The 26652-nt window shown below is 42.8% G+C and overlaps 1 protein-coding gene across 1 annotated transcript in view; it reads right to left on the minus strand.

Moving 5' to 3' along the window:
- Positions 1–19424, minus strand: part of LOC122561437 (dynein axonemal heavy chain 3-like) — a 466282-nt gene extending 446858 nt beyond the window's left edge. The window contains exons 1-2 of the mRNA XM_043713180.1: positions 18757–19424; positions 17829–17952 (exon numbers count right to left, since the gene is read on the minus strand). Of these exons, the coding sequence (XP_043569115.1) occupies positions 17829–17952; positions 18757–19015 (383 nt within the window). The 5' untranslated portion in view covers positions 19016–19424. The remainder of the gene's footprint in view (positions 1–17828; positions 17953–18756) is intronic.
- Between the last annotated feature and the right edge of the window lie 7228 nt (positions 19425–26652).

Genomic DNA, 26652 nt, shown 5'->3' on the forward strand with positions numbered 1-26652 from the left:
GGGTCTGGGTAGGTTGTTGTTCGGAGGTTCGGTGTGGACGTGTTGGGTCTGTTTCCACACTGTAGGAGAATGGGTTGGGTTGCGCTTCGGCGGGTCGGTGTGGACTTGTTGGGCCGAAGGGCCTGTTTCCACACCGTAAGTAATCTAATCTAATCTAATCTAAAAAAAAAACCTCTCCTATCTCTTCCGACTCAATACACAGTCTCCCACTACTGTCCTTGATCGGACCTACCCTCGTTCTCGTCATTCTTGTCCTTGTTCTCAAGCCCTTTATGGCCTCACTCCCACCTTTTAGTTATGATTTCTGTGTAGAAGGATAACTTATTAAAAGAAAGGAAACCAACAGAAGGAAAACTGCTGGACAACTGTCACGGGAGTACACCGACTAAAATTGACAGAATTTAAATGTTAACATAATAAGGTGAAGAACATTTCAAATTAAAGGATGAATTTCACTTTAAGTCGTTGATACTTCAAAGATAAGCCACAATTAGCTATAAGCACTCATGACTTCGCACACATTTGGCGATTGTGTCATCTTCATCAGACTATAAGAGGTAGGAATAGAAGAAGGCTATGTGACCGATAGAGCTGGCTGATCTCATAATTCTAACTCTAGCCTCCTGCCTTTTTCCCCAATACCCTTGATTCCTTTACTGAATAACAATCTAAATAGGTGAGCCTTTGAACATTAATGAACACAGCCTCTGCAGCTTTCTGCAGTAAAGAATTCACAGATTAAGTTCCCTCTGAGGAAAAATACTCTCCCCATCTGTCTTAAATGGGTGACCTATGACTCTGAGATTGTGCCCTTTGACTATAGACTCTCCCAAATAGGGAAATAACTGCCTTGTATCTACCCTGTAAAGCCCCCTAAGAATCTTGTATGTTTCAATAAGTCTCTCCCCCATTCTTCTCAACTCCAATGAGCATAAGCCCAGTCTGCTCATCCTCACCTCATAAGAAACTCTCTCCATACCCAGGTCCAATCTAGTGAACTTTATCTGGACCATCTCCATTGCCAGTATTTCTCAGGATAAGGGGCTCAAAATTCTTCATAGAAGTCTAGTTCTTTGAATTTGACTTATAAGAATAGGCTGGCGAACAGGAGGCTGAGGGGTGACCTTATAGAGATTTATAAAATCATCAGAGACATAGATAAGTTGAGTAGCCAAGGGCTTTTCCACAGGGTAGGGGATCCAAAACTAGAGGGCATAGCACAGAAACAGACCTTTAATCCAACTCGCTCATGTCGACCAAGTTTCCTAACCTACACTAGTCCCACTTACTGAGTGTAGCCTGTATCCCTCCAAACCTTTCCTATTCATGCACCTGTCCAAATGTCTTTTAAATGTTGTAACTGTACCTGCATCCATCACTTCCTCTGGCAGTTCATTCCACATCCGACCCACCCTTTGTGTTAAGGTATTTCTTTCGAAAGATGTCATGCATCGGTGCAGTCTTGATAGGCCAAAAGGCCTGATCCTGTGCTTTGTTCTTTGAATAAGATAGGTGAAGTGGACCAATATATCCTGCATCTTCTGGCTCATTCCCCTCCCTCAGCGGAATAATTTGCACCCTCGCCATGATATCCTTTACCTCAGCACCGAAGGGCTTTTGCCCGAAACATCGATTTTACTGCCCCTCGTATGCTGCCTGAACTGCTGTGCTTTTCCAGCACCACTCTAATCTAGCCCCAAGGGTGGCAACACATTGTGCAACTCTACACATCTGGCTGTCTAGCATCCTGACAATTAAATCTTGAGCAAAGATTGTATTTTCAATCTGCACTGTTCTCCTTGATATAGAGCCTTGCCTAATGGTTTAGACTAAACATATTCAGGAGAACATCATCCCCAGGACTCTCCAATACTGAGTTTCAGAGAGACGCACACCCTGAAGACTGTTCCAAATAGTTGCCGATCTACCATCCTGATCTCTCTCCACCTGTGGACTGACCACCATCTGGAACATACCATCCATGAAACTCCAATTGCCTTCCAGTTCAATTCTGAACCTGAGAACCAATTGGCAGAAGACACCTCTTACACACATGAAGCATCTGTAGTTGCCACATGGGTCAGGAATTTGAACATAGTCATATATGCCCACCCATGATTGTAGAAAATATCTCCATTCCCTTGTTTAGAACCTCATTATCATTATATCATAAGCTTTAGATTAGCAGCAAAGAGAAGGCAGGAACAAAACAAGTGGAACTTCCTATTTGGAGGATAGCTAACTTCAAAGAGGTGAGGTGAAAATGCAGCCAGGGTAAAGTGCAACTAAAGGTTGACAGGGAAAGCTCAAACGCAACTACGGTGAACTGGAAAGAATCAGTACTTCAGAAATGGCTATGTATGTTCCAGCAATGGCTAGAAGGAAAAAGAGGGCTTCTTGAATGATGAGAGTTGTATAGAAAATGATAAAATAAAATAAAACACCAGAGTGTGTGATTCCACTCAAATGAGATAACCAGGTAAGTACAGTAAGTTGAGGGAGGATATGAAGAAGAAAGTAAGATTGGCAAAGAGGAGATGTGAATGGAATGACAGTTAACATAAAAGGGACATTAAAAGCTTTCTACCAACATTGAATTAGTAAGCAGGTGGTAAGAGGCAGATGGAGCCTATTAGGAATAACGAAATTGAATTAGGATTTGGAGGCACTGTGCAAGGCTAGAATATGTAATAAATACTTTGTGTCAGTGAGGAAGAAGATGCTGACAATGTTGTTGGAAGCAGAGCAGGCAAAGCTATAGGATGAAGTGGAAGTAGATGCTTGGAAAGGCTGCTGTACTTAGACTGGGTGAATAGCTTTCATTCTGGGGTGCTGAAGGCAGGGGTGGGGGAGCTGCAGTTAACAGAATATCTTCCAATTGTAACATTGTGCATGTTTCACTTTATACAAGAAAGTGGGGGGACGACATGCCTACAGGCTGTGAGTTTAACATCAGTATGGGTCAGATTTCTTAAAATGATCACCAGGGAAAAATCAATGGCTTGAAGAGATTAGAATTAATAATGGAGTGTTAACATAGATTTGTAAAAGGCAGATTGTGCTTGACTAATCTGATGAAATATTTTGATGATAGTGATTTTTGAGAAGATTTGCAGCTCAGGTTGATGATAATTCTGTAAGTTAGCTCGCTGAGCTGGCAGGTTTGTTTTCAGACGTTTCATCACCATGCTAGGTAACGTCATCAGTGAGAGGCTCTATTTGTAGGTCTTGGTTTCTTAAGGTGGGTGATGCCATTTCCGGCTCTTTTTTCAAGGGAAGGTAGATAGGATCTAAGTCAATGTGTTTATTTACAAGATACCATGCAAGAACTGTAAAAAACACTACATCGGACAAACTAGCAGGAAACTTGCCACCAGGATACATGAACACCAACTGGCCACCAAAAGACATGACCCACCCTTACTAGTTTCCATAAATACAGACAAAGAAGGACACCACTTTGACTGGGACAACACACACATCCTAGGACAGGCAAAAGAAAGACACGCATGAGAATTCTTAGAGGCATGGCATTCTAACCAGAACTCCATCAATAAACACATTGATTTAGATCCCATCTATCTTCCCTTGAAGAAATGAACTGGAAATGATATCACCCACCTTAAGCAACCAAGACCTATAAATACCACCAGCACTTCACCAGAGACTCTCACTGGTGATGTTACCTAGTACGGTGACAATGTCTGGAAACAAACCTTCCAGCTCAGCGAGCTAACTTACAGACTTATATTTTGTTGAGTTTATAGAGGAGACTGATGAAGGGATTCTAATGGATGTGGCTGATATGGATTTGAAGAAAGGATTTGACAAAGTATCATATAAAAGTCTGGTTGAATAGAAGGGTCAGTATCTAACTGGAAAAAAATTAGTCTTATGGAAAGAAAGAGTGAGTGATGGTGAATGGTTTTTTTTTAGTCTGGAATATAGATGTTCCCTAAGGATCAGCGCTAGGACCATTGTTTTTTGGATATATATAAATAATTAGGATATTAGAGCACAGTGACAATATATGTGGCAGATGTTACTTAAAAGAGAGAAGTGTGAGATGATGACAGAAAAGACAGAGGCCGGTAACATAGATTTAATGTGACAACTCTGTAGAGTTTCCAGGGACAGATAAATTAAAGGCAGGAGTAGGCTCCTTGGCTTGAGACTAAGTGTATCCTGGGAGCTCATTTATGTCAATCTTAGATAGTAGAAGGACATATAAAGAGTGTGGTTCGTAAAGCTGATGGGATCAAGCTCTTCATAAACGGAGACATCGATTACAAAAGGAGAAAGTGAGGCCTGCAGATGCTGGAGATCAGAGTTGAGAGTGTGTTGCAGGAAAAGCGCAGCAGGTTGGGCAGCATCGGGCCCGTAATGTCAATTCTCCTGCTCCTCAGATACTGTCTGACCTACTGTGCTTTTCCAGCAACACATTCTCAATATCGATTACAAAAGCAGGGATGCTGTGCTGAATCTTTATAAAACTGTTTAGGCTCTGACTAGAGTATTTTATGCAGTTCTGGCCATCGCATTTTAGGAAGGATGTGAGTGAGTCAGAGAGACTGAGTAGGAGATTTATCAGAATGGGTCCAGGGATGATGGAATTGAATGACAGAATTTTGCTGGAGAAGCTGGTGGACAGGAATTTGACAGGTTTGGATAAGGAAGACAAAGAAAAGCTCTTCACTGATTGTCCCAGCAGCAGGGACACTGTTTTTGATTTTGTTTTGATTGGATTTGATTTAATATTGTCACATGTACCGTGACACAGTGAAAAGTACTGTTTTGATTGCTATCCAGACAAATCATTAATTGTACAAGTACATCAGGGTAATAGAACAAAACATGTGTTACAGCTACAGAGAAGGTGCAGAGAAAGCTCAACTCTAAGATAAGAGATGTCCATTCAAAAGTCTGACAACAACGAGGAAGGAGCTGTGCTTGAAAATGTTGGTCCAAGCTTTCAAACTTTTGTGTCCTCTCTCTGGCTCTCTCTGTGCTCCTGGAAGAGCACAGCAGTTTTCCCTGGTGTCTTGGACGAGTGCTTAACTGGGGTTGGAGGGGTCATTGATTAAATTAGCTGTTTTCTCGAGGCAGCGGGAAGTGTAGTCAGAGTCAGTGCAGAGCAGTTGCCATACTAAGCTGTGATGTATCTGGATAGAATGCTTTCTATGGTGTATCATTAAAAATTGGCAAGAGTCATTGTGGACATGTCGAAGTTCCTTCACCTCCTGAGGAATTAGAGGCATTGGTGTGCTTTTCTTGGCTGTGGAGTCAATGTGAATGAACCAGGACGTATGAAAGGAGCATATGAAGAGGAAGTGACTTTCACAGCCAGTTGGACCAGAGCAGTGGAAGTGAAAATGAATGATTTCAAGAAGAAATGTAATGGGAACTGGTTAAAAAAAACGGAGAGGACTCCGGAAGGAAAAGTGGACAACGGCAGCAAGTTTCTGTACAGAGAGCTGGCATGGATTTGATGGGATGAATGTCCACCTGCTGTTCTGTAATAGTTCAATGATCCTATGATTGTAAGTGGGGAGCAACCTCTTGATTTTCTTTCCTGGGAATGAAATATCTCAGTTTTATTGGACTGTACATCATTTGCCGGAATTTCTCCACCCTGGATCTATGTTCATATCTTCTTATCACATATTGCACTGCCCCTGAGTTGATTCCATCCTCCCACCCACCATCGCCAAATTAGATGTCATCCACAAGATTTAGAATTTGAATCTTTGCTTCCAAAGTCTCAATTAATGGTAGAAATTATAATCCATCTGTCAGTAAATAGTGAAGTAAAGTACTTAATTAATATCTCTAAATTTATGCTTTCACCATCTTTGATTAGATCCTGTCTGCTCCTTAGTTCCTCTATTTTAATTCTAACGTTTAGTTTTTTAATTTATATGTGAATAGAATATTTTGCTTCTTTTTCACATATTCAATGATAATCTGATAGCACAGAACCTCTTTGCCTTCTCAATTATTTTTCTGACTTCTGTCCACATTCTCCTTCGTTTTACGCTTTTCTCCTGGAAGAGTACAGCAGTTTTCCCTGGTGTCTTGGTTGGTGATTATCCCTCAATCAGCATCACAAATAAAAAACAAATTATCTGGTCATTATAACATTGCTGTTTATGGGTTTTTGTTACTTGCAAATTAACTGTCAGGTTTCCTACACTCCCGTTCTATTTGCAATCAATTTGCATTTCATACTACTAAATAACATAAAGGTGGAAGACAGCTTCAACAGACTACCTAACTTGGGAACTTGGTGAGTGAGAGCATTCGGTGCAGTTAGAGATGATGTTTTGTCCTTTCTCAAGATAAGGAACAGTCCGAGACAGGGAGCAGGGAACAACGATCCAGTGGGCTGCTTTGTCCTCATTGGTATCAAGCTTGTTTAGTGTTTATGGGGTTACATTCATCCTGGCAAGAATAGTGTATTCCATCACACTCCTGACTTTTGCCTTGTACATGGTGGACCGGCTTTGGGGAGTCAGGAGGTGAATTACTCACCGCAGGATTTCTAGCCTACCTGGTATTGTAGTCATTATGTTATATGGCTAGTTCTGTTGAGTTTCTGGTCAATGATAACCCCCAGGATGTTGATAGTGGGGGATGCAGTGATGGTAACACCATTGAATGCTAATGGATGGTGATTAGATTCTTTCTTATTGGAAATTGTCATTATGTGACATTTTAGTGGCATGGATATTACTTACCACTTCCCAGCCGAAGCTTGAATGTTGTCACATCTTGCTGTTTTTGAACATGGACAGCTTCAGTATCTAAGGAGTTGCTGAACATTATATAATTATCTGTGAACATCTCCACTTCTGACATTAAGGTGGTAGGAAAGTTATTGTTGAAGCAGCTGACGATGGTTGAACCTAGGAACACTGAGGAACTCCTGCAGAGATGTCCTGGAGCTGAGATAGCTGACTTCTAACAGCCACAACCACCTTTCTATGTGTCAGGTATGATTCTGACCAGTGGAGAGTTTGCCCCCTGATAACCACTGATTCTTGATACCACGCTTAGTCGAATGCAGCCTTGATGTCAAGAACTGTCACTCTTAGTTCTCCTCTGGAATTCAGCTCTTTTGTCTATTTTTGAACCAAGGCTTTGAAGTTGGGGTATTGAACGTATTGAAGGTAGGGAGTATAGAGGAATGTGATAGTCAGGAAAGTCCAGACTAGCTAGTTGTACAGAAACTGTTCTCTCTTGGTTTGACTCACAGCCAAGAGTATGAGTCCCAAAGACAGTGTTGCCTGCTCAGTGCCAGAGTGAAGGACGCCTCTTTGGTGGTTTAAAGGACCTTGGCGTAAGAGCGAAAGGTGCAGACATCCTGGTACATGTAAGTACCAAATACAAAGATGGGAGTAAGAAGGAGATTCTGTTATGGGGGTGTAGAGTGTAGAGGCTAAATCAGAAAGGAGAACCACAAAGGTAATAATTTCTGGGACAAACTGGCAGAGGATCAATAATGTCAGAGAGTTGTCCTGCCAAATCATAGAACTGGGGCTAGGAGAAAGTGAGGTCTGCAGATGCTGGAGATCAGTGTTGAGAGTGTGTTGCTGGGAAAACACAGCAGATCAGGCAGCATCCGAAGAGCAGGAAAATCGACGTTTTGAGCCAGAGTCCTTCATCAGGAATCATGGAAAAAAGTCTGGAAAAAAGCCTGATGAACTGAATCAAAGAAAATATAATATCTCTGTTCAAGAAAGGAAAGAGGCAAAAAGCAGGTAGCTACAGGTCAGTTAGCCTAACACGCATCTCAGGGAAAATACACAAATCCATTATTAAGGACGTATTAGCAGGACCTTTAGAAAATCAGAACAGAGTCAATGTGGTATTGTTGAAAAGAAAATTGTGCTTGAAAAATGTACTACGAGTTATTTGAGTATGTAGCATGCAAGGGTAGATAAATGGAGACTATTAGATGTCATGTATTTGCATGTCCAAAAGACATTCGAGAAGATGTCACACATATTAAGAGGTTATGGTACTCAGGGAGGTGAAGATGATTGAGCAGTCAATAACCTCTATCACAAGGGAAAATGTTTGCTTTTTTTCCTCATGGACCTCAATCTATGTTAATGAGTTGGCGAAGGAATGGAGCTTTTTATAGCCACATTTGCTGATATAGCCAAGACAAATAGGAAAGCAAGTTGCTAGGAGGGTGTACAGAGTCTACAAAGGGATAAAGGTATGTTAAAGTGAATGGGCAAAACAAAATTGGCAATGGAGTAGAATGTAGGAAAATGTGAGTTGACAGGAAGAACAGGGAAAAGGAGCAAATTATTTAATTGAATATAGACTGTACAATGCTTCTGTATAGGAGGTTGTGGATCTCTTTGTACACGAATCACAAAATGCTAGCATCAGGCATAACTAGTAATTAGGCAAATGGATTGCTGTGCTATATTGTGAGAGGTCTTGACAGAGCCCATGCTGGAACGATAATTTCTCTTGCGGGGTAGTTGAGAAACATAGTTTAAGAGTAAAGTCATTTAACACAAAGACGAGGCACTATTTGTTCTCTCAGATAATCATAACCCTTTGGAATTCTCTTCTCCAGCGATAAGAATCTCAGTTGTTGAATATATTCAAAGCTAAATGAGATAGATTTTCTGATCTACAGATGAGTTGTGGTCATTGAGGATAGACAGGAAAGGATATTTAAGTTGACAATCAGATCAGCCAAGACCCTATTGAATAATGGAGCAGCTTCAAAGAATCAAATGGCCTGATCCTGCTCCCAGTTGTTATGTTCAGTAGATATAAAGCAGTTTCAGACATCCTGAGATCATGAAAGTCGTGCTAGAAACATAGTTATTTAGGATTACTTCCTTCAGTCCCATGTGCTTCAATGCACAGCAAGATTCCACCATTTGCCCTACTTAAATATACTTTGCCAGATCTGCTTTGGCCAGCCTTTTAATTTTTTGTCATTCAGAGGTGTTGTTCTTCTATGACTACCACTCTGGCAAGGCATATGTCCTGGAGGTGAACTATGTGCCCTATCAGCCCTGCCATCCCTCTGTTACAATGTGCTGTAAACACCTCTGATCAATCCTGTGTAACTCATCTGTGTTGGTGATGTTGTGATTAACAGGATCCTTCTTTTGCAACATTGGTGGCAAAGTAAGTCTCATTTTAATTCATCATCTCTCATTAATGTTCAGTTTGCTCTTTTTAAGCAGAATATATTTTTCATGATAAAAGCAAATTACTGCGGATGCTGGAATATGAAACCAAAAGAGAAAATGCTGGAAATCTCAGCAGGTTGGCAGCATCTGTAAGGAGAGAAAAGAGCTGACGTTTCGAGTCAAAGGGTCAGTTAGACTCTAAACATCAGCTCTTTTCTCTCCTTACAGATGCTGCCAGACTGCTGAGATTTTCTTGCATTTTCTCTTTTGGTATATTTTTCATGAACTCGACTGAACAGTACTTTTATTATTTTTTTCCCGTGTTGTTCCACATTGTTTGACAATATTGTTAGCATTCAATTTTTCCATGTTCCATTCCTCAAACCTTTTTATTCTCTTGCAGGATGTGGACATCACTGGTTGGTCAGTATTCATTGCCTGTCTGTAGTTGCCCTTGAGAAGGTGATGGTGAGCTGTCTTCTTAAACCACCGAAATCCGTGTGCTGGAGGTTGACAAACAGTACCCTTAGGGAGGGAATTCCAGGACTTTTACCGATGACGCTGAATATATTTCTGTTGGGGGTGACACCAATGATACTGATATATTTCCAAGTCAGGATGGTGAGCGACTTGGAGGGGAACTTGTAGGCAGTGGTGTTCCCATGCATCTAGATGGAAGTGGTCATGGATTTGGATGGTACTGTCTGAGGATCTTTGGTGAATTTCTGCAGTGCGGCTTCTGAGCTTCAGTGATGGAGGAATGGATGCTGTGAATGTGGTACCAATTAAGCAGGCTGCTTTGTGCTGGATGGTGTCAAGCTTCTTGAGTGGGACTGCAGTTATCCAGGCAAGTGGGGAATATTTCATCATACTGCAACCTATTAGTCAGGACTTTGTTACTGAACATAGGACATTGAACATTACAGTACCGTGCAGGCCCTTCAGCCCTCGATGTTATGCTGATCTTTTATCCTACTCTAAGATCAAATTAATCTACATACTCTTCATTTCCCTATCTTCCATGTGCCTATCCAAAAGTCACTTAGATGTCCCTAATGTATCTGACTCTATTACCACTGCTGGGAGGGTATTCCATGCACCCACCACTCTCTGTGTTAACCTCTGACATCACCCCAAAAATCTTCCTCCAATCACCTTAAAATTATGGCCCCTCATTATAGCCATTTCTGCCCTAGGAAAAAAGTCTCTGGCTATCCACTCTATCTATGCCTCTCATCATCTTGTACACCTCTATCAAGTCACCTCTCATCCTCCTTCGCTCCAATGAGAAAAGCCCTAGCTCTCTCAACCTTTCTTCATAAGACATCCCCTCCAGTTGAGGCAGCATCCTGGTAAATCTCCTCTGCACCCTCTCTAAAGCTTTCCACATCCTTCTTATAATGAGGCGACCAGAACTGAACACAACATTCCAACCCAGGCTCTATACAGCTGGAGCATAACCTCGTGGCTCCTAAACTCAATCCCCCTGCTAATAAAATCCAACACAATCGTCAATTATTTCATCCGTTTTTCCCTCAATTATTATGATTGTACTATGATCACCTCAATAGCCTTCTACTTTTAATTCTCTACATCTATTTTGATTCATTCCTCATTATTATATCCATTGCCAAATCCTCCGTGTTTGAGCTTCTTTCTACTCTATGTAACTAGTCCCCATATCCCTCCATTGCCATATCCCTCCATTGCCATATCCCTCCATTGCCATATCCCTCCCATTTACCTCTCTCTTCTGACTACTTAATTCTCGGGTTGTTGAAACAAGCCCAGCCCCCAAACTCCAGCCAAGATTATTATTAGAGTTTCAGCAATTTTCTCTTGTTTACATGCATCGTTCTCCACCAATACCACCCCTTACTGCCTGCCTATTGCACAGTTCAGAGATCTGTGGATTACACCATTTATTGCAGGGGTACTTTTTTTCTTTTAGACAAGGGATTCACTAGCTTGTTGGTGGCTGTGTCATATGTTCTACTACCTCTGACAGCACAGCTATTTTACCTCCCATTTTCTTATCTTTTCAAAATATTTAATCTCAACAATATTTAATTTCAGTTCCGGGTTTCTCTGTAGCCATATTTCTATAATCCCAATTATATCAAGTTGTTCACAATGTATTATTAAATCCATTTCCCCAAATTGCCATCCTGACACCTTAGTACATTTTTAATCACTATTTTTCTCTCTTTATTTTAACCATGTCTGTTCACTCTGTTTTATAATTACTCCCTGGCCATTTCTGTAATGCTTTAGTCTTCAGTACAATTGAGACTTTCAAGAACGAATTGGATTATTTTCTGAAAAGAAAGAATTGCTTTGCAACAGAGAGAAGGTAGAAAAATGGAACTATCGGACTTGCTTATTTGCTTATGGTCCAAATGGCCTCCTCTGTACTGTGACAATTCCATAATTTTGTCTATCCAGTTGCACAACTTTGCCATCTTGTTTATATTTAGGCTTCTTTAATTTTCCCATCTCCCAACCACCTTCTTTGTGTGGAACATTGGTTTCATTCTGCTTCAGGTGGAACATATCCCATCAGCATTGTTCCTTCCTGATCCCAATCATCATTAAAAAGGACCACCTACTTTTCCCACCAACCTTTTAGCTGCGTGTTCATTCTCCTGATGTTTACCTCTCTGCCAGTTTGCACATTCTTCAGGCAATAAGCCAAACATTATTACCCTTAAATTGAGTTTCTCACTCCCAGTACTTCCTAAGTAGCATTTAGTTCTCAATAGGATCACCATTATTGGATTTTCCAACACCCTTTCTGATTCTGTTCCAGTCGTTTTGAGATATCTCTTACCATGGTATGAGAAGGCAACACATCTACAGCTGCTATCTTCCTTTGTTGATGGAGAGATGAAGTCCCAGTTCACTCAACAGCATTCTCTCTATTTAAACAGCATTTTTGTCTTCTACTTTCCATCCTCTTGCCCCCGAACAAAAATCCTTTAATTCTTTCCTGTCACAACATCCACATTTGTATATTCAGATTCGAATATTGTCGGTGAATGTCCTCACTCCCAGTTTTAACATGGCCACATCACCAAACATAATTTTCTACGGTCACCCTTCTGAGAACACAAGAATAAGGAACAGAAAGCAATCACAAAGAACCTTGAGTGCTCTCTGCTCTCACTCTAATTCCCTAAGAGAATGTGATACCCGCACAGTGAATGTACACCCACAACTCTTGGATTTGAGAATCCCAAAGAACATGGCTTTGTGCATGGGAAATCATGGCTCACAAACTTGATTGAGTTTTTTGAAGTAACAAAGAGGGCAGAGCAGTAGATGTGATCGCTATGGACATCAGTAAGGCGTTCGACAAGGTTCCCCCTGGGGACTGGTGAGAAGTGTTAGATCTCATGGAATACAGGGAGAACTTGCCATTTGGATACAGAACTGGCTCAAAGGTAGAAGACAGAGAATGGTGATGGAAGGTTGTTTTTCAGACTGGAGGCCTGTGACCAGTGGAGTGCCACAAGGATCGGTGCTGAGTCCATTACTTTTCATCATTTAAATAAATGATTTGGATGTGAGCATAAGAGGTACAGTTAGTAAATTTGCTGATGACACCAAAATTGGAAGTGTAGTGGACAGCGAAGAAGGTTATGTCAGAGTACAACGGGATCTTGATCAAATGGGCCAATGGGCTGAGAAGTGGCAGATGGAGCTTAATTTAGATAAATGTGAAGTGTTGCATTTTGATTAGATTAGATTACTTACAGTGTGGAAACAGGCCCTTCGGCCCAACAAGTCCACACCGACCCGCCAAAGCGCAACCCACCCAGACCCATTCCCTTACATTTACCCCTGCCCTAACACTACGGGCAATTTAGCATGGCCAATTCACCTAACCTGCACATTTTTGGACTGTGGGAGGAAACCGGAGCAGCTGGAGGAAACCCACACAGACACGGGGAGAATGTGCAAACTCCACACAGTCAGTCACCTGAGGCGGGAATTGAACCCGGGTCTCTGGTGCTGTGAGGCAGCAGTGCTAATCACTGTGCCACCGTGCCGAAAAGCAAATCTTAGCAGGACTTATACACTTAATGGTAAGGTCCTAGGGAGTGTTGCTGAACAAAGAGCTCTTCGTGTGCAGGTACATAGCTCTTTGAAAGTGGAGTCGCAGGTAGATAGGATAGTGAAGAAGGCGTTTGGTATGCTTTCCTATATTGGTCAGAGTATTGAGTACAGGAGTTGGGAGGCCATGTTGTGGCTGTACAAGACATTGGTTAGGCCGCTGTTGAAAATTGTGTGCAATGCTGGTCTCCTTCCTGTTGGAAAGATGCTGTGAAACTTGAAAGGGTTCAGAAAAGATTTTCAAGGATGTTGCCAGGGTTGGAGGATTTAAGTTATAGGGAGAGGTTGAATAGGCTGGAGCTGTTTTCCCTGGATCGTCGGAAGCTGAGGGGGTGACCTGATAGAGGTTTATAAAATCATGAGGGGCATGGATAGGATAAATAGACAAGGTCTTTTCCCTGGGTTGGGGGAGTCCAGAACTAAAGGTTTAGGGTGAGAGAGGAAAGATATAAAAGAGACCCAAGGGGCAACCTTTTTCACGCAGAGGGTGGTATGTGTATGGAATGAGCTGCCAGAGGAAGTGGTTGCAACATTTAAAAGGCATTTGGATGGGTATACGAATAGGAAGGGTTTGGAGGGATATGGGCCAGGTGCTGGTGGGACTAGATTAGTTTGGGATATCTGGTCGGCATGCACGGGTTGGACCGAAGGGTCTGTTTCCGTGCTGGACATCTCCAAGACTCTATGACTCTATGGCTCATAACCCCTCTGAGTGAAAACATTTCTTGAATTACAATCCAAAATAGTCGATCCCTTATCCTGAGATAGCACTCTCACCCTCACTCACCATGTTCGAACCACTCCAGCCTTGGAAACAACCTCTCCATGTCTGCTTATCCAAAGCCTCTCATACTCTGATAGGTTTTGTATCACCTCTGTTTCTTCAAAACTCAGAGAATATCAATCTCTCAATGAGTCTTCATTGACATCCCATCTTTTTGCAAATATGGAGACATGTTGCTACAAGTATGGTCACATCAATCTCCCTATATAATTGTGGTAAGGCTTCTCTAATCTGTACTCCAATCTCCTTGCAATAAAGGCCAACATGCTATTTGCCCTTGTAATTGTTCTCCTGTATGATAACTTTATGTTTTTCATCCCAGGACATCAAAATCCCATTTGATTACCATTTAAAAATATTCTTCCTTTTTGGATTTTTCCTACCAAAATTTGTCACCTCCTCACATTAATTTGTCAACTCCTCACATTATACTCCAGCTGCTCCCATCTCTGTTCAAGCTGTCTATGCAGCTTCTGTGTCATCCTCAGAGCTTACTTTCCCATCAAGCTTTGTATGATTATTCACTGCTCTAGGAGCAGCTTGGAAACTAAGGACAATGTTCATCTCCTCTTCCTCCTGAAACACCTACTCCCAACTCCTCCCAATTTTCAGTTTGGTTCTCACTCATCTCTCTCCTGTATCATGATGCCCAGGGTGACTCGCTCTTCAGCCTCCCTTGAACCTGCCTGACCATCCCTTGATGTGGAAGGCAGAAGTGAACCTTGCCATTCACACCTCCCTTAGACTCCTGTTATGTCTCTTTTGCTCCCCATTCCCACTGTCTTTATCCTGCGCTATCATTGACTTCATCATGCCCTTCACCCCATTACAAACCCCGCCTGCTCTTTGATCCCTTTCCACGTTCCCCACTTTCTGTTTCTCTCTGTCCACAGATAGTGCAATGCCCCACTGGTTATTTCCAGTGTTTTCTGTTGCTTTTTTTCCTGAGTCTGTTGCTGCCCTTGGTTTGATTCTGAGGTCTTTTCATCCCTTTCATTTCAAGCTCTGCATCTAGGGAAAGCACCATGGTTGGCACTATTGCCTCACAGCACCAGGGACCCGGGTTCAATTCCCGCCTCAGGAGACTGTCTCTGTGGAGTTTGGACATTCTCATCATGGGGTTCCTCCGTGTGCTCTGGTTTTCTCCCACTGTCCAAAGATGTGCAGGTTAGGTGGATTGATCATGCTAACATGCCCATAGTCTCCAGGGATGTGCATGCTAGGTGGATTGGCCACGGCAAATGCAAGTTACAGGTTAGGGGGTAGGTCTGGGTAGGATGCTTTTCCTCCTTCCCTCCCTCCTCAGTGTTTTTGCCGAGGTTAAAGCTCTGGAGTGGCATTTGGAGCTATTGCTGATATACATGCAGAAACGGGCAGTGAAAAAGACCACAGCATACAGAAAATGAAACATTCCAAATCATCCACTGCACATACAGCATCCTTGCTGGCACTTTTATCCCAGCTTTTCATAAATTCAGCAATGCCCCTCACCCGGCCACAACACAACACTTCTCAGCCAATGACATACTTCTGAACCAGAGTCACGTTGCTAATGTATCAGTCAATGTTCGCAAAGCAAAGTGATTTAATAAACAGATGATGTATTTCCCAGATACTGGTTGAGAGTTAAATATCACTAAGTCACTGGGAGAAGCTCTCAAGTAGTTGCCTGGGGTTTTTTACATTTACCTGTGATAGCAGAAGTGAGTTGTGCTGATAACTGGTCCGAACTTTAGCCCTTCACCAATGCAGGGCTCAGTCAGCCTGGTTTACATGTTCAAACTTATGACCTTCTGACTCAGAGCTCAGAGTGCTACCACTGAGCCAAGGCTGATGAGAGTAATAATTTTTACATATTTTAAAATTCTGAACATTAATAACACTGTATCTAATTGATACTAGAGGAATCTTTTCATTCTTCAGCCTTCAAAAGGCAAGAGAAAGCATGCTGTGTTTAATTCCATTTGACGAGCAATTAAAATGAAAGGCAAGTTTCTTTATAAAGTACAAGGCTCTCAGAATGGAGGCTAGTCCTGTGATAACACACTAATACGTACACGTTAACATGCATACACTAACATGATTACTATGCACACATGCTAAGATGCATGCACTAGAACTGTAATACATGCATACTGTAACACTGGAATGCATACAGGCACGCTAACGCAGACACAGAGATACATGTGCTAACACGTACACACTAACAAACACAAGCACACTAATACAGACACAGTGACACGTGCTAACACGGACACTAACAAACACAGGTACACTAACACAGACACAGTGACACACGTGCTAACACGGACACACTAACAAACACAGGTACACTAATACAAACACAGTATCACACGTGCTAACACGGACACATTAACAAACACAGGTACACTAATACAGACACAGTAACACACGTGCTAACACGGACACACTAACACACACAGGTATACTAACACAGACACAGTGACACACATGCTAACATGGACACACCAACACACACAGGCAAACTAATACAGACACAGTGACACACGTGTAACACCGACACACTGACACACAGGCACACTAACACAGACACAGTAACACACGTGCTAACACGGACACACTAACACACACAGGCACACTAATACAGATACAGTAACACACGTGCTAACACGAACACACTAACACACACAGGTACACTAATACAGACACAGTGACACACGTGCTAACACGGACACACTAACACACACAGGCACACTAATACAGACACAGTAACATGTGCTAACATGGACACACTAACACACACAGGCATACTAATACAGACACAGTGACACATGTGCTAACACGGACACACTAACACACACAGGCACACTAACAGAGACACAGTGACACACATACTAACACGGACACACTAACACACACAGGCACACGAATACAGACACAGTAACACACGTGCTAACTCGGATACATTAACACACACAGGCACACTAATACAGGCACAGTAACACACGTGCTAACTCGGATACACTAACACACACAGGTACACTAACAGAGACTCAGTAACACATGTGCCAACGCAGGCACACTAACACAGACAGGCACACTAACACAGACACAGTGACACACGTGCTAACATGGACACACTAACACACAGGCACACTAACACACACAGGCACACTAACACACAGGCACACTAACACAGGCACACTAAGACACACTGTAAACACAGATAAACTAACACACAGCACTACACAAACACTAACACACACTATAAACACACAATCTCTGACACGAGTGTGCTATAACATTGACACACTAATATGCAGCACAATGCAAACATGAATACATATTCTATAAGACACACAAGCTACAGCACAGTCATACTAACACACTCACGATAACACAGATACAGTAACACACATGGTAACACACACACTAACACACTCTATAACACACACAATGCTACAACACAGGCACAATAACACACACCAGCACAATTATACAAAATACATGAAGTAGGAGCAGGAATAGGCCACTCGGCCCCTCAAGTCTCCATCATTCAACAAGATCACAGCTGATCTGACTGCAGCCTTCACTCCACATTCCCAGTTACTCCCGATAATCTTCAACTCGTTTGTTAATTACAAATGCCAAAACATGCACGCTCCAATACACTACCACATATATGCAGTAACTCACACTCACATATACACACACTATCACAAATGTGGAGTTACACACATTAACAAACACACACACAAACACAAGTGCAGAATGTGTACCTCACTAACTGATCTTCTCTGGGAGTAGCTGGTCTTGATAAGCCATGTGTCGAATGTTTGGCTGAGATAAAAAAGATGCCCAGAGCTGCCCTTGTTGCTTCATCATGGAGGGTATAATCTTCATCTGAATGTATTGGACAAAATAAAGGCAGCAGGTTAGGAGAGATCGTGACTGATTGACATGTGAGTCCATCAACTTAATGTCAGGTCAAGCAGCAGCCATCATACTGAGTGTAGATTCAACAGTTAATTCTTCACCATACTGGACTAAACCAGAGCTGCTCAATCTGAGAATCAGTGACACATTCCTGATTCCATCTCCCTCAACAGTGCAGATTCTGATGGGGTTTCCATTTCTATTTGATTATCACCGAGTCATTTTCCATGTGAATAGTGAGTGAAAATGAACAATATAGGCTGCCAGGTTATTTCCCACCCTCTTTATTTCAATGAGAAACTGCTGTCTTCATGGGTTTTTCTGGAGTTTGTTCACACCTTGATGCACATTAATACTGAATGGCCTTCTGCATCTGAGATTGGAAAGACTATATAGGGGTGAGCAGGGGGACTAAAAGGAGGGACAGGACAAGCAAAACTGGAAGCAGAGTTTAAGCTTACAGCACACAGGCAATTTGGAATGTACAGGCTGTCACTCAATACTGGATAAGAATTGGTTGCTTTACTTTTGAACTGTAGCTGCACAGATTAAACACCCTGCCTTCTTGCTGCAGCTCATTTTATTCAGGAATGATTTCGGACAGCTGACAAAGCAGAGATGAGATGAAATCTTTCTTCTCTCATGAGTGTTTGAAACACATCCTTACTATCCCCAAACATTAAACTTTAAAAGCACCATGACTTTTTGTTTTGGACAAGTGCAAATCAATTTCCAAAGTGCACAGGAACAGCAACATGGGAATTAACTCACCACATTCTGCAGGGAGACAAAATTCCGCAGGTCCAGCCTCTTGCTTCTGGGGTTCTGTTGCAGCTCCCCAGTCTTCCTGGGACCTCTCCTCACTTGCCACCTCTTCCCCCACAATCCTGGTCTCCGAGCGTCCCCCTGCCCCCTGTGGGGGCTGGCTCCACCTTGCCCTCTCGGGAGAGCAGGAAATTCCCAGTTTGAAGTGGCTGTGGATGGGGGGGAGACTGTCCAGAACCTGGAGCTCCCGGCCCAGGACCCACATCTTGAAGGCTGGGCTTTCGGTGTAAAATTCAGTGCCTTGAGTTGCCACGTCCGAGCAAGCCTCATTGTGATCTCTGAGAGTCCATTCGCACTGAAGCTGCCTTTGAGGACTAAACCTGCAAAGGAAAGATCATTTGAAAATCACAAGCCTTGTTAACTCCCCTTCATATCTTCCCTCCAGCCCCGTGGGGCTGTGCCCCTAGAGAACCAAACCACCTCAGTCTCATCACTCTTTATCAGGGGCTTGCACTCAGCCTGATCTGCTAGAGGTTTTCAAAATCAACGCTCCTCTCCCCACTGTCACAAGCTCTGACGGTTCTTTTTGAAAGGAAGCTGTGCTAAACCTCCTGCCAGTTACCATAGCGATTTCATTTTTTTCTCTCTCTTTTCAGATTGGCTGAAGAATTGCTCCTGCTCAGTGTTGGGAGAGCTCTGTACAACCCAGCTAAATCTGAGCAATCGGAGCTCCAGCCTAGCTATTTCAGAGACTATTCCAACACCACATCTCCTCCACACCCCCTAGGGTCACAGTATCTCTTGAAGTGAGCATTGCTGTCAGACTAGAAACACAAACTTCAGGAACGTTGATTACATCATTGCATTGCATCATTGAGCTGAGGGATTCAGTGAACTGAAACTTTAACCCCGATGCTAATTTGATTTTCTATCGTTGCTGAAAATTAAATTGTACCTTAGATATTTCATGGAGTCACACAACATGGTGCAATGAAATATTCTGTTACAATTCATGTGTGGAACAGACTCTGTATTTCCTCAAGGGATGCTTGCCCATCTCGAAATGTCCCTTGAGAAGATGAAGGTGAGTTGCCCTCCTAAACCGCTGCCCCTTTCACAGAATCACAGAATTGTTGTGGGCAGGAGACCATTCAACCTATCATGCCTGCACCCAATGCCAATCTTCTGCCTTTCCCCCATAACCCTGTACACCATTTCAGCCCAAATAACCATCCAATGCCCTTCTTGTATGTTTCAATTGAACCTGCCTTCACACCATTCCCAGGCACTGTAGTCCAAAATCCTCACTACTTGAAGTGAGAAAAGGTCTTTTTCTAAAATCATCCTTTTTTCTTTTGAACATCACTTTAAACCCATGCTCACTCATTCTTGTTCATTACATGACCAGGAACAGCTTCTCCTTATCTACTCTGTCCAATCCACTCATGATTTTGAAAACCCTCATCAAAACATTTCTCAGTCTTCTTGTCTCCACTGAAAACTATCCCAATTTCTTCAATCTATCCTCATCACTGAAGTTTCTCATTCCTGAAACCATTCTTTTAAACCATTTCTGCACTTTCTCTCCTATGTGTTCACATCTTTCCTGTAAAATGGCACAATATTCCAGCTGAGGTCTTATACAAGTTCACCATCACCAGCTTGCTCTTGTACTCTATGCCTTGATTAATTAAACTGAGACCACGGTATGCTTTATTAATAGCTCTCTCCACTTGTCCTGCCACCTTCAATGCTCTGTGCACATGTGCCCCCAGGTCCTCTGCTCTTGCACCCATTTTAGAATTGTACCCCTTATATTGAATTATCTTTCAATGTTCTAACAAAAGTGACTCACAACACCTGGGACCCGCATTCAATTCCAGCCTCAGGCAGCTATCTGTGTGGAGCTTGCACATTCTCCCCATGTCTGTGGGGTTTCCTCCAGGTGCTCTGGTTCCCTCCCACAGTCCAAAGATGTGCAGGTTAGGCGCATTCGTCTGGGGAAATGTAGAGTAATAGGGTAGGGGAATGAGCCTGAATGGGATACTCTTCAGAGGGCCGTTTAGATTAGATTAGATTACTTACAGTGTGGAAACAGGCCCTTCGGCCCAACAAGTCCACACCGCCCTGCTGAAGCGCAACCCACCCATACCCCTGCATTTACCACTTACCTAACACTACGGGCAATTTAGCATGGCCAATTTACCTGACCTGCACATCTTTGGACTGTGGGAGGAAACCGGAGCACCCGGAGGAAACCCACGCAGACACGGGGAGAATGTGCAAACTCCACACAGTCAGTCGCCTGAGGCGGGAATTGAACCCGGGTCTCTGGCGCTGTGAGGCAGCAGTGCTGACCACTGTGCCACCGTGCCGCCCGTTGTGGACTTGTTGGGCTTAATGGTCTGTTTCCATACAGTAGAGGTTCTATGAAAAGTGCATCACCTCACACTTGTCTGCACTGAACCTGATCTGATGTAGATAGATCCACAATACTGTTAGGAAGAGACTTGGAGGATTTTGACCCAGCAACACGGACGAGACGATGCTATATTAGAATGTAAAATGGTACACCATGCCTGTGCCAACCGTGATATTATTCCAAACTAACTCCATCTCCCCGCACATGGTCTGTGTCCCTCTATTCCCTGCCCATTCATGTATCTGTCGAAAAGCCTCTTAAACATTGCCAAGGTATCTGATTCTACCACCTCCCTGGCAGCATGTTCCAAGCACCTACCACCCTCCGTGTTTAAAAAAGCTTTCTCTGCACATCTGCTTTAAACATTTCCCCCCCTTTCCTTAAACCTATGCTTCCACAGCCATTGACATTTCCACCCTGGGATAAAGACTCCAACTATCCATCTTGTCCATATCTCTCATAATTTTATATACTTTGATCAGGTCGCCATTCAGCATCCAATGGTCCAGCAAAAACAATGCAAGTTTGTCCAACCTCTCCTTACAACAAAGCATACACAACTTTCTTTTAATATGGTGACCATAACTACAGACAATACTCCAAATATGGTCTCACAAAAGTCGTAGACAGATCCAACATGAGTTGCCAACTTTTATACTCAATGCTCTAACTAATGAAGGCAAACATGCCACCTTACCACCTTTATGCTGCAACTTGGAGGGAGCTATGGACTTGCACTCCAAGATCCCTCTGTACATCAATATCAAATTCCAAGTTAGGATGGTGAATGGCTTGGAGGGAAACTTGCAACTGGTGGTGTTCCTTTGTCCTTCACATTCCTGACTGTAAAGTTTGTGAAGCTGGCAGAGATTCTGAGGATAATATTTATCATCCCATCAATCTCCTTCATTACATCCATCCCCACCCTCTCTTGACCATTGCAATCCCTTCCCTGTCAACAGCTCCGTGAAGCACCAAGGAATAGATTCCTCTCATCACTATCACCAAAATGGTAGTTCACTGCTGTGATTGTAATGAGGTCAGCTAGGTGGACCTCATAGAATATGAGTCCAATGATTGGGGCTGTTAATCTGGTCCAATCAGGGAGCCCTGGCTGACAGGTTTAAACAGGAGTGTCAGGGTTTCCTTTCACTCAGAGAACTGGCTCTGAGGAAGCTGGACCAGTTTCAAGGGCTCTCCATGTGAAAACAAAATGTGTCTTCGTGACAGGATACTGACATCCGTGGAGTTATTTCACCCGCACTGCTTAAATGTTCTTTGTATGTCCACGTTTCATTCTAAAAGAAACTAAACCAAATCTACAATTCTGTATTCTGAAAGATTCTAACATTTTTAAAATCTTGAGTTTCCAAGACTTGTTTCAGAGGTGGCTTTAATCCACAGTGGGCCCACGGGTGATTCTTTCAGTCATTCAGCTGGGAGATAAGCATCATGATTCTGTCAGCTGGAGCTCAGTCAGTCACACTTTGGTCTCTGAGCCAGAAAGCTAACATTCACAGTCCCATTCCAGAGACTTAATCTCAGCAAACAAGGCTGACACTCCCGAGCAATGCTGAAGGAGTGCTACACTGCCCCAGGGACTGTCATGCTGATGAGGTATTCAGCTAAGCACCCTGCCTACTCTCTCAATGAATGCGAAAAGTCCTGTGATAATATCTTGAACAGTGTTGGGGCAGGGTGGTGAAGGGTGTCTCCTAGCCAATATTGATCCCTCACTCAGTATCACAAAGCACAAGAGCAGTTATTAACTAGAAACCAGTTAATTGTGTTTCTCTCCCAACAGATACTGGCAGACCTGCTGAGTAATTCCAGATTTTCTGTTTGCAACAAAAGGAAAGAAAAAGAGATCAGCTGGCCATTGGCGTGGTGCTGCTTGTGGGATCTTGCTGTGCACAAACTGGCTGCCATGTTTCCTGCATGACAATGGAGACTACACTTTGAAAAGTCTCCATTTGCTGTGAAGGCTTTCAGTGGCTGGGAAGGATGCTGTATAAAAGTACTTTTTTCTTTATTTACTCAGCAGGAGTTGGACTCGCTGGATGGCCCTGCACTTCTAGCCCATTGCATATTGTCCTTGAACCGCTGCAGTCAATTGCAATCCATAAACAGAGAAAGACTGCAGAGAGCTGCAATACACAATGTTCAGCACCACTCAGATATTGAAGCAGTGTGTGTCTGAGTGCAGCAAAATCAGGTTTGGACCGACAAGTGGCAAGTAAACTTTGCGCCACACAAATGCCAAGCAATGACCATCTCCAATAAGAGACAAACTAACTATTGCTCCTTTGAAATTCAATGGTGTTACCACCACTGAGTCCCCACAATCAACATCCTGGGGCTTACCATTGATGAGAAACTGAACAACATAAATAAAATGTCTTCAAGAGTAGGTCAGATCTAGAAATCCTGCAATGAGTAATTCATTTCCTGACTCCTCAAAGCCTGTAAGAAGTGCGATTGAATATTCCCTACTTGCCTGTATCAGTGTAGTTCCAGCATTCAAGAAGTTTGATACTATTTGAGACAAAGCAACGTGTTTAATTGGCACCACATCCACAAACATCCACTCCCTCCATCACTAATGCCCAGTAGCAGCAGTGTGTACCATCTACAAGATGTGCTGCAGAAATTCACCAAAGATTCTCAGACAGCATCTTCCAAACCCACCACCAGTTCCATCTAGAAGGACAAAGGCAACAGATATAGAGGAACACCACCATCACCTGTAAGTCCCCTCCAAGCTACTCACCATCCTGACTTGGAACACATTGCTGTTCCTTCCATTGTGAGAAAATCCTGGAATTAAAAGCAGCGTGGGTCAACCTACAGCTTATGGACTGCAGTGATTTCAGAGAGGGAGAAGAGGAGATTCCCAGGATATGCATGGTTTGGCGTGATATAGACATAAAGAGGGTAGATAGGCTGGAGTTGTTTTCCTTTGAGGAGAGAAGGCTGAGCAGGACACCTGATTGAGGTATACCGAGTTATAAAAGGCATAGACAGGATGAAATGTTTCCCCTTAGTAGAGGGGTCAATATCCAGGCGGGGGTAAGGGAATGATAGATTTAAGGTAAGGAGTAGGAGGTTTAGACAGATATAAGGAAAAATATTTTGCACAAAGAGTTGGGACATTGGTGCCTAGAATTCACTGCCTGAAAGGATCGTAGAAGAGGAGACCCTCATAAAATTAAAGATTTATTTAGACAATAACTGAAGTGTCAAAGAAGACAAGGCAACATGCCAAACGTTGGAAAATGAGATGAGAAGAGATAGTTGCTTGATGACCAGCAAAGCTGAAAATGTGTTGCTGGAAAAGCGCAGCAGGTCAGGCAGCATCCAAGGAGCAGGAGAATCGACGTTTCGGGCATAAGCCCTTCTTCAGGCTAATGCCCGAAACATCGATTCTCCTGTTCCTTGGATGCTGCCTGACCTGCTGCGCTTTTCCAGCAACACATTTTCAGCTCTGATCTCCAGCATCTGCAGTCCTCACTTTCTCCTTGATGACAGCAAAACCATAATGAGTGAAAAGGTCACTTTCCATGCTGTGAAATGTACGACTCTAAGGCACCACATCACCACTTTCGCACAGGCAACTAGGGCTGGGCAATAAATTCTGACCCAGTCAGCAATGGCTACATCCCATGAATACATTTTCAAAAGCACGTTTGAATTCAATTTTATTTCTTGTAATATCCCATCCACCTCTTTTCTGTTACTTCCTGAATTTGTTTGTTGTTATGTGGCAGCATGCTACTTTTTATGAATTGAATGTAATTACTTGGTCAATTCATAAAGATACTCTGATATGCATTACACTGCAATTCAGACTTTGGCTGTAAGTGTGTTTCTTGAATAAAGTCACAGTATCAACATGTAGCTCGACTTTCTGTGCATGAACAATTCTTCTTCACACACCCAAATACAGAACCAAAGTCACAATGTACATGCAAAATACTCAGCTACACTCTACCATCATCAGTGTCAAGGTGATTGGAATAGCAGCAATAAACAGAGCTGCCTGCTGTCATCACTCTCAGTTGTAAGTCTAATTGTTGGCTGTATCACATTTGCAGAGGAAAAGTTAATGGAATTTGAAGTGGAGCTATGTCTATTTGCTGATTCTGGGAGGGTTCAAGAACAGGTAAGGAAACAGTCTTGGGCTGAATGAGCATCAATTCAATTCTTTCATTCATCTTTGAAACAAGAAGTCAAGAAAGCATAAGATAGATGCTGCCAACGTTGACTGCTCACAGAAAGCGATACACAGACTGAGACAGCCTGAGGTTCAGTCCAGATTGACAACAGTGGAATAGATTCATTCAGTATGAGTGTTAGTCCTAAGGCAGGAATTGAATACATAGAACACAGAACGTTACAGCTCAGTACAGGCCCTTCAGCCCTCGATGTTGTGCCGACCTTTTATCCTACTCTAAGATCAAACTAACCGACATACACTTCATTTTACTATCATCCATGTGCCTGTCCAAAAGTTGCTTAAATGTTTCTAATGAACCTACTACCACTGCTGGCAGTGCATTCCATACACCCACCACTCTCTATGTAAAGGACCTTCCTCTGACATCTCCCCTAAACCTTCCTCCAATCACCTGAAAATTATGCCCCCTCATGATAGCCATTTTTGGGGAAAAGTCTCTGGCTATTCACTCTATCTAAGCCTCTCATCATCTTGTACACCTCTATCGAGTCACCTCTCATCCTTCTTTGCTCCAATGAGAAAAGCCCTAGCTCTCTCAACCTTTCTTCATAAGACATGCCCTCCAGTCCAGCCAGCATCCTGGTAAATCTCCTCTGCACCCTCTCTAAAGCTTCCACATCCTTCCTACAATGAGGCGACCAGAACTGAACACAATATTCCAAGTATGGTCTAACCAGAGCTCTACAGTGATGCAGCATAACCTCGCGGCTCTTAAACTCAATTCCCCTGCTAATGCAAGAACATAGAACATTACAAACCCTTTAGCCCTCGATGTTGTGCCAACCTGAGAAACCAATCTCAAGCCCACCTTACCTACACTATTCCATTATCATCCATGTGTTTAGCCAATACCATTTAAATGCCCTTAATGTTGGCAAGTCCACTACTGTTGCTGGCAGGGAATTCCATGCTCTTACTACGCTCTAAGTAAAGAACCTAACTCTGACATCTGTCCTATATCTTTCACCTCTCATTTTAAAGCAATGTCCCCTCGTGCTAGCCACCACCACCCTATCTAATCCTTTGACCATCTTGCATGCCTTTAATAAGTCACCCCTTAACCTTCTTCTCACTTAAAGAAAAACAGCCTCAAATCCCTCAGCTTTTCCTCAAAAGACTTTCCCTCAATACTAAGCAACATCTTGGTAGATTTCCTCTTCACTCTTTCTAATGCTTCTACATCCTTCCTATAATACCGCTACCAGAACTGTATGCAATACTCCAAGTGCAGCTGTACCAGTGT

This window comes from Chiloscyllium plagiosum, chromosome 23 (genome assembly GCF_004010195.1).
Source record: "Chiloscyllium plagiosum isolate BGI_BamShark_2017 chromosome 23, ASM401019v2, whole genome shotgun sequence".
Lineage (NCBI taxonomy): Eukaryota > Metazoa > Chordata > Chondrichthyes > Orectolobiformes > Hemiscylliidae > Chiloscyllium > Chiloscyllium plagiosum.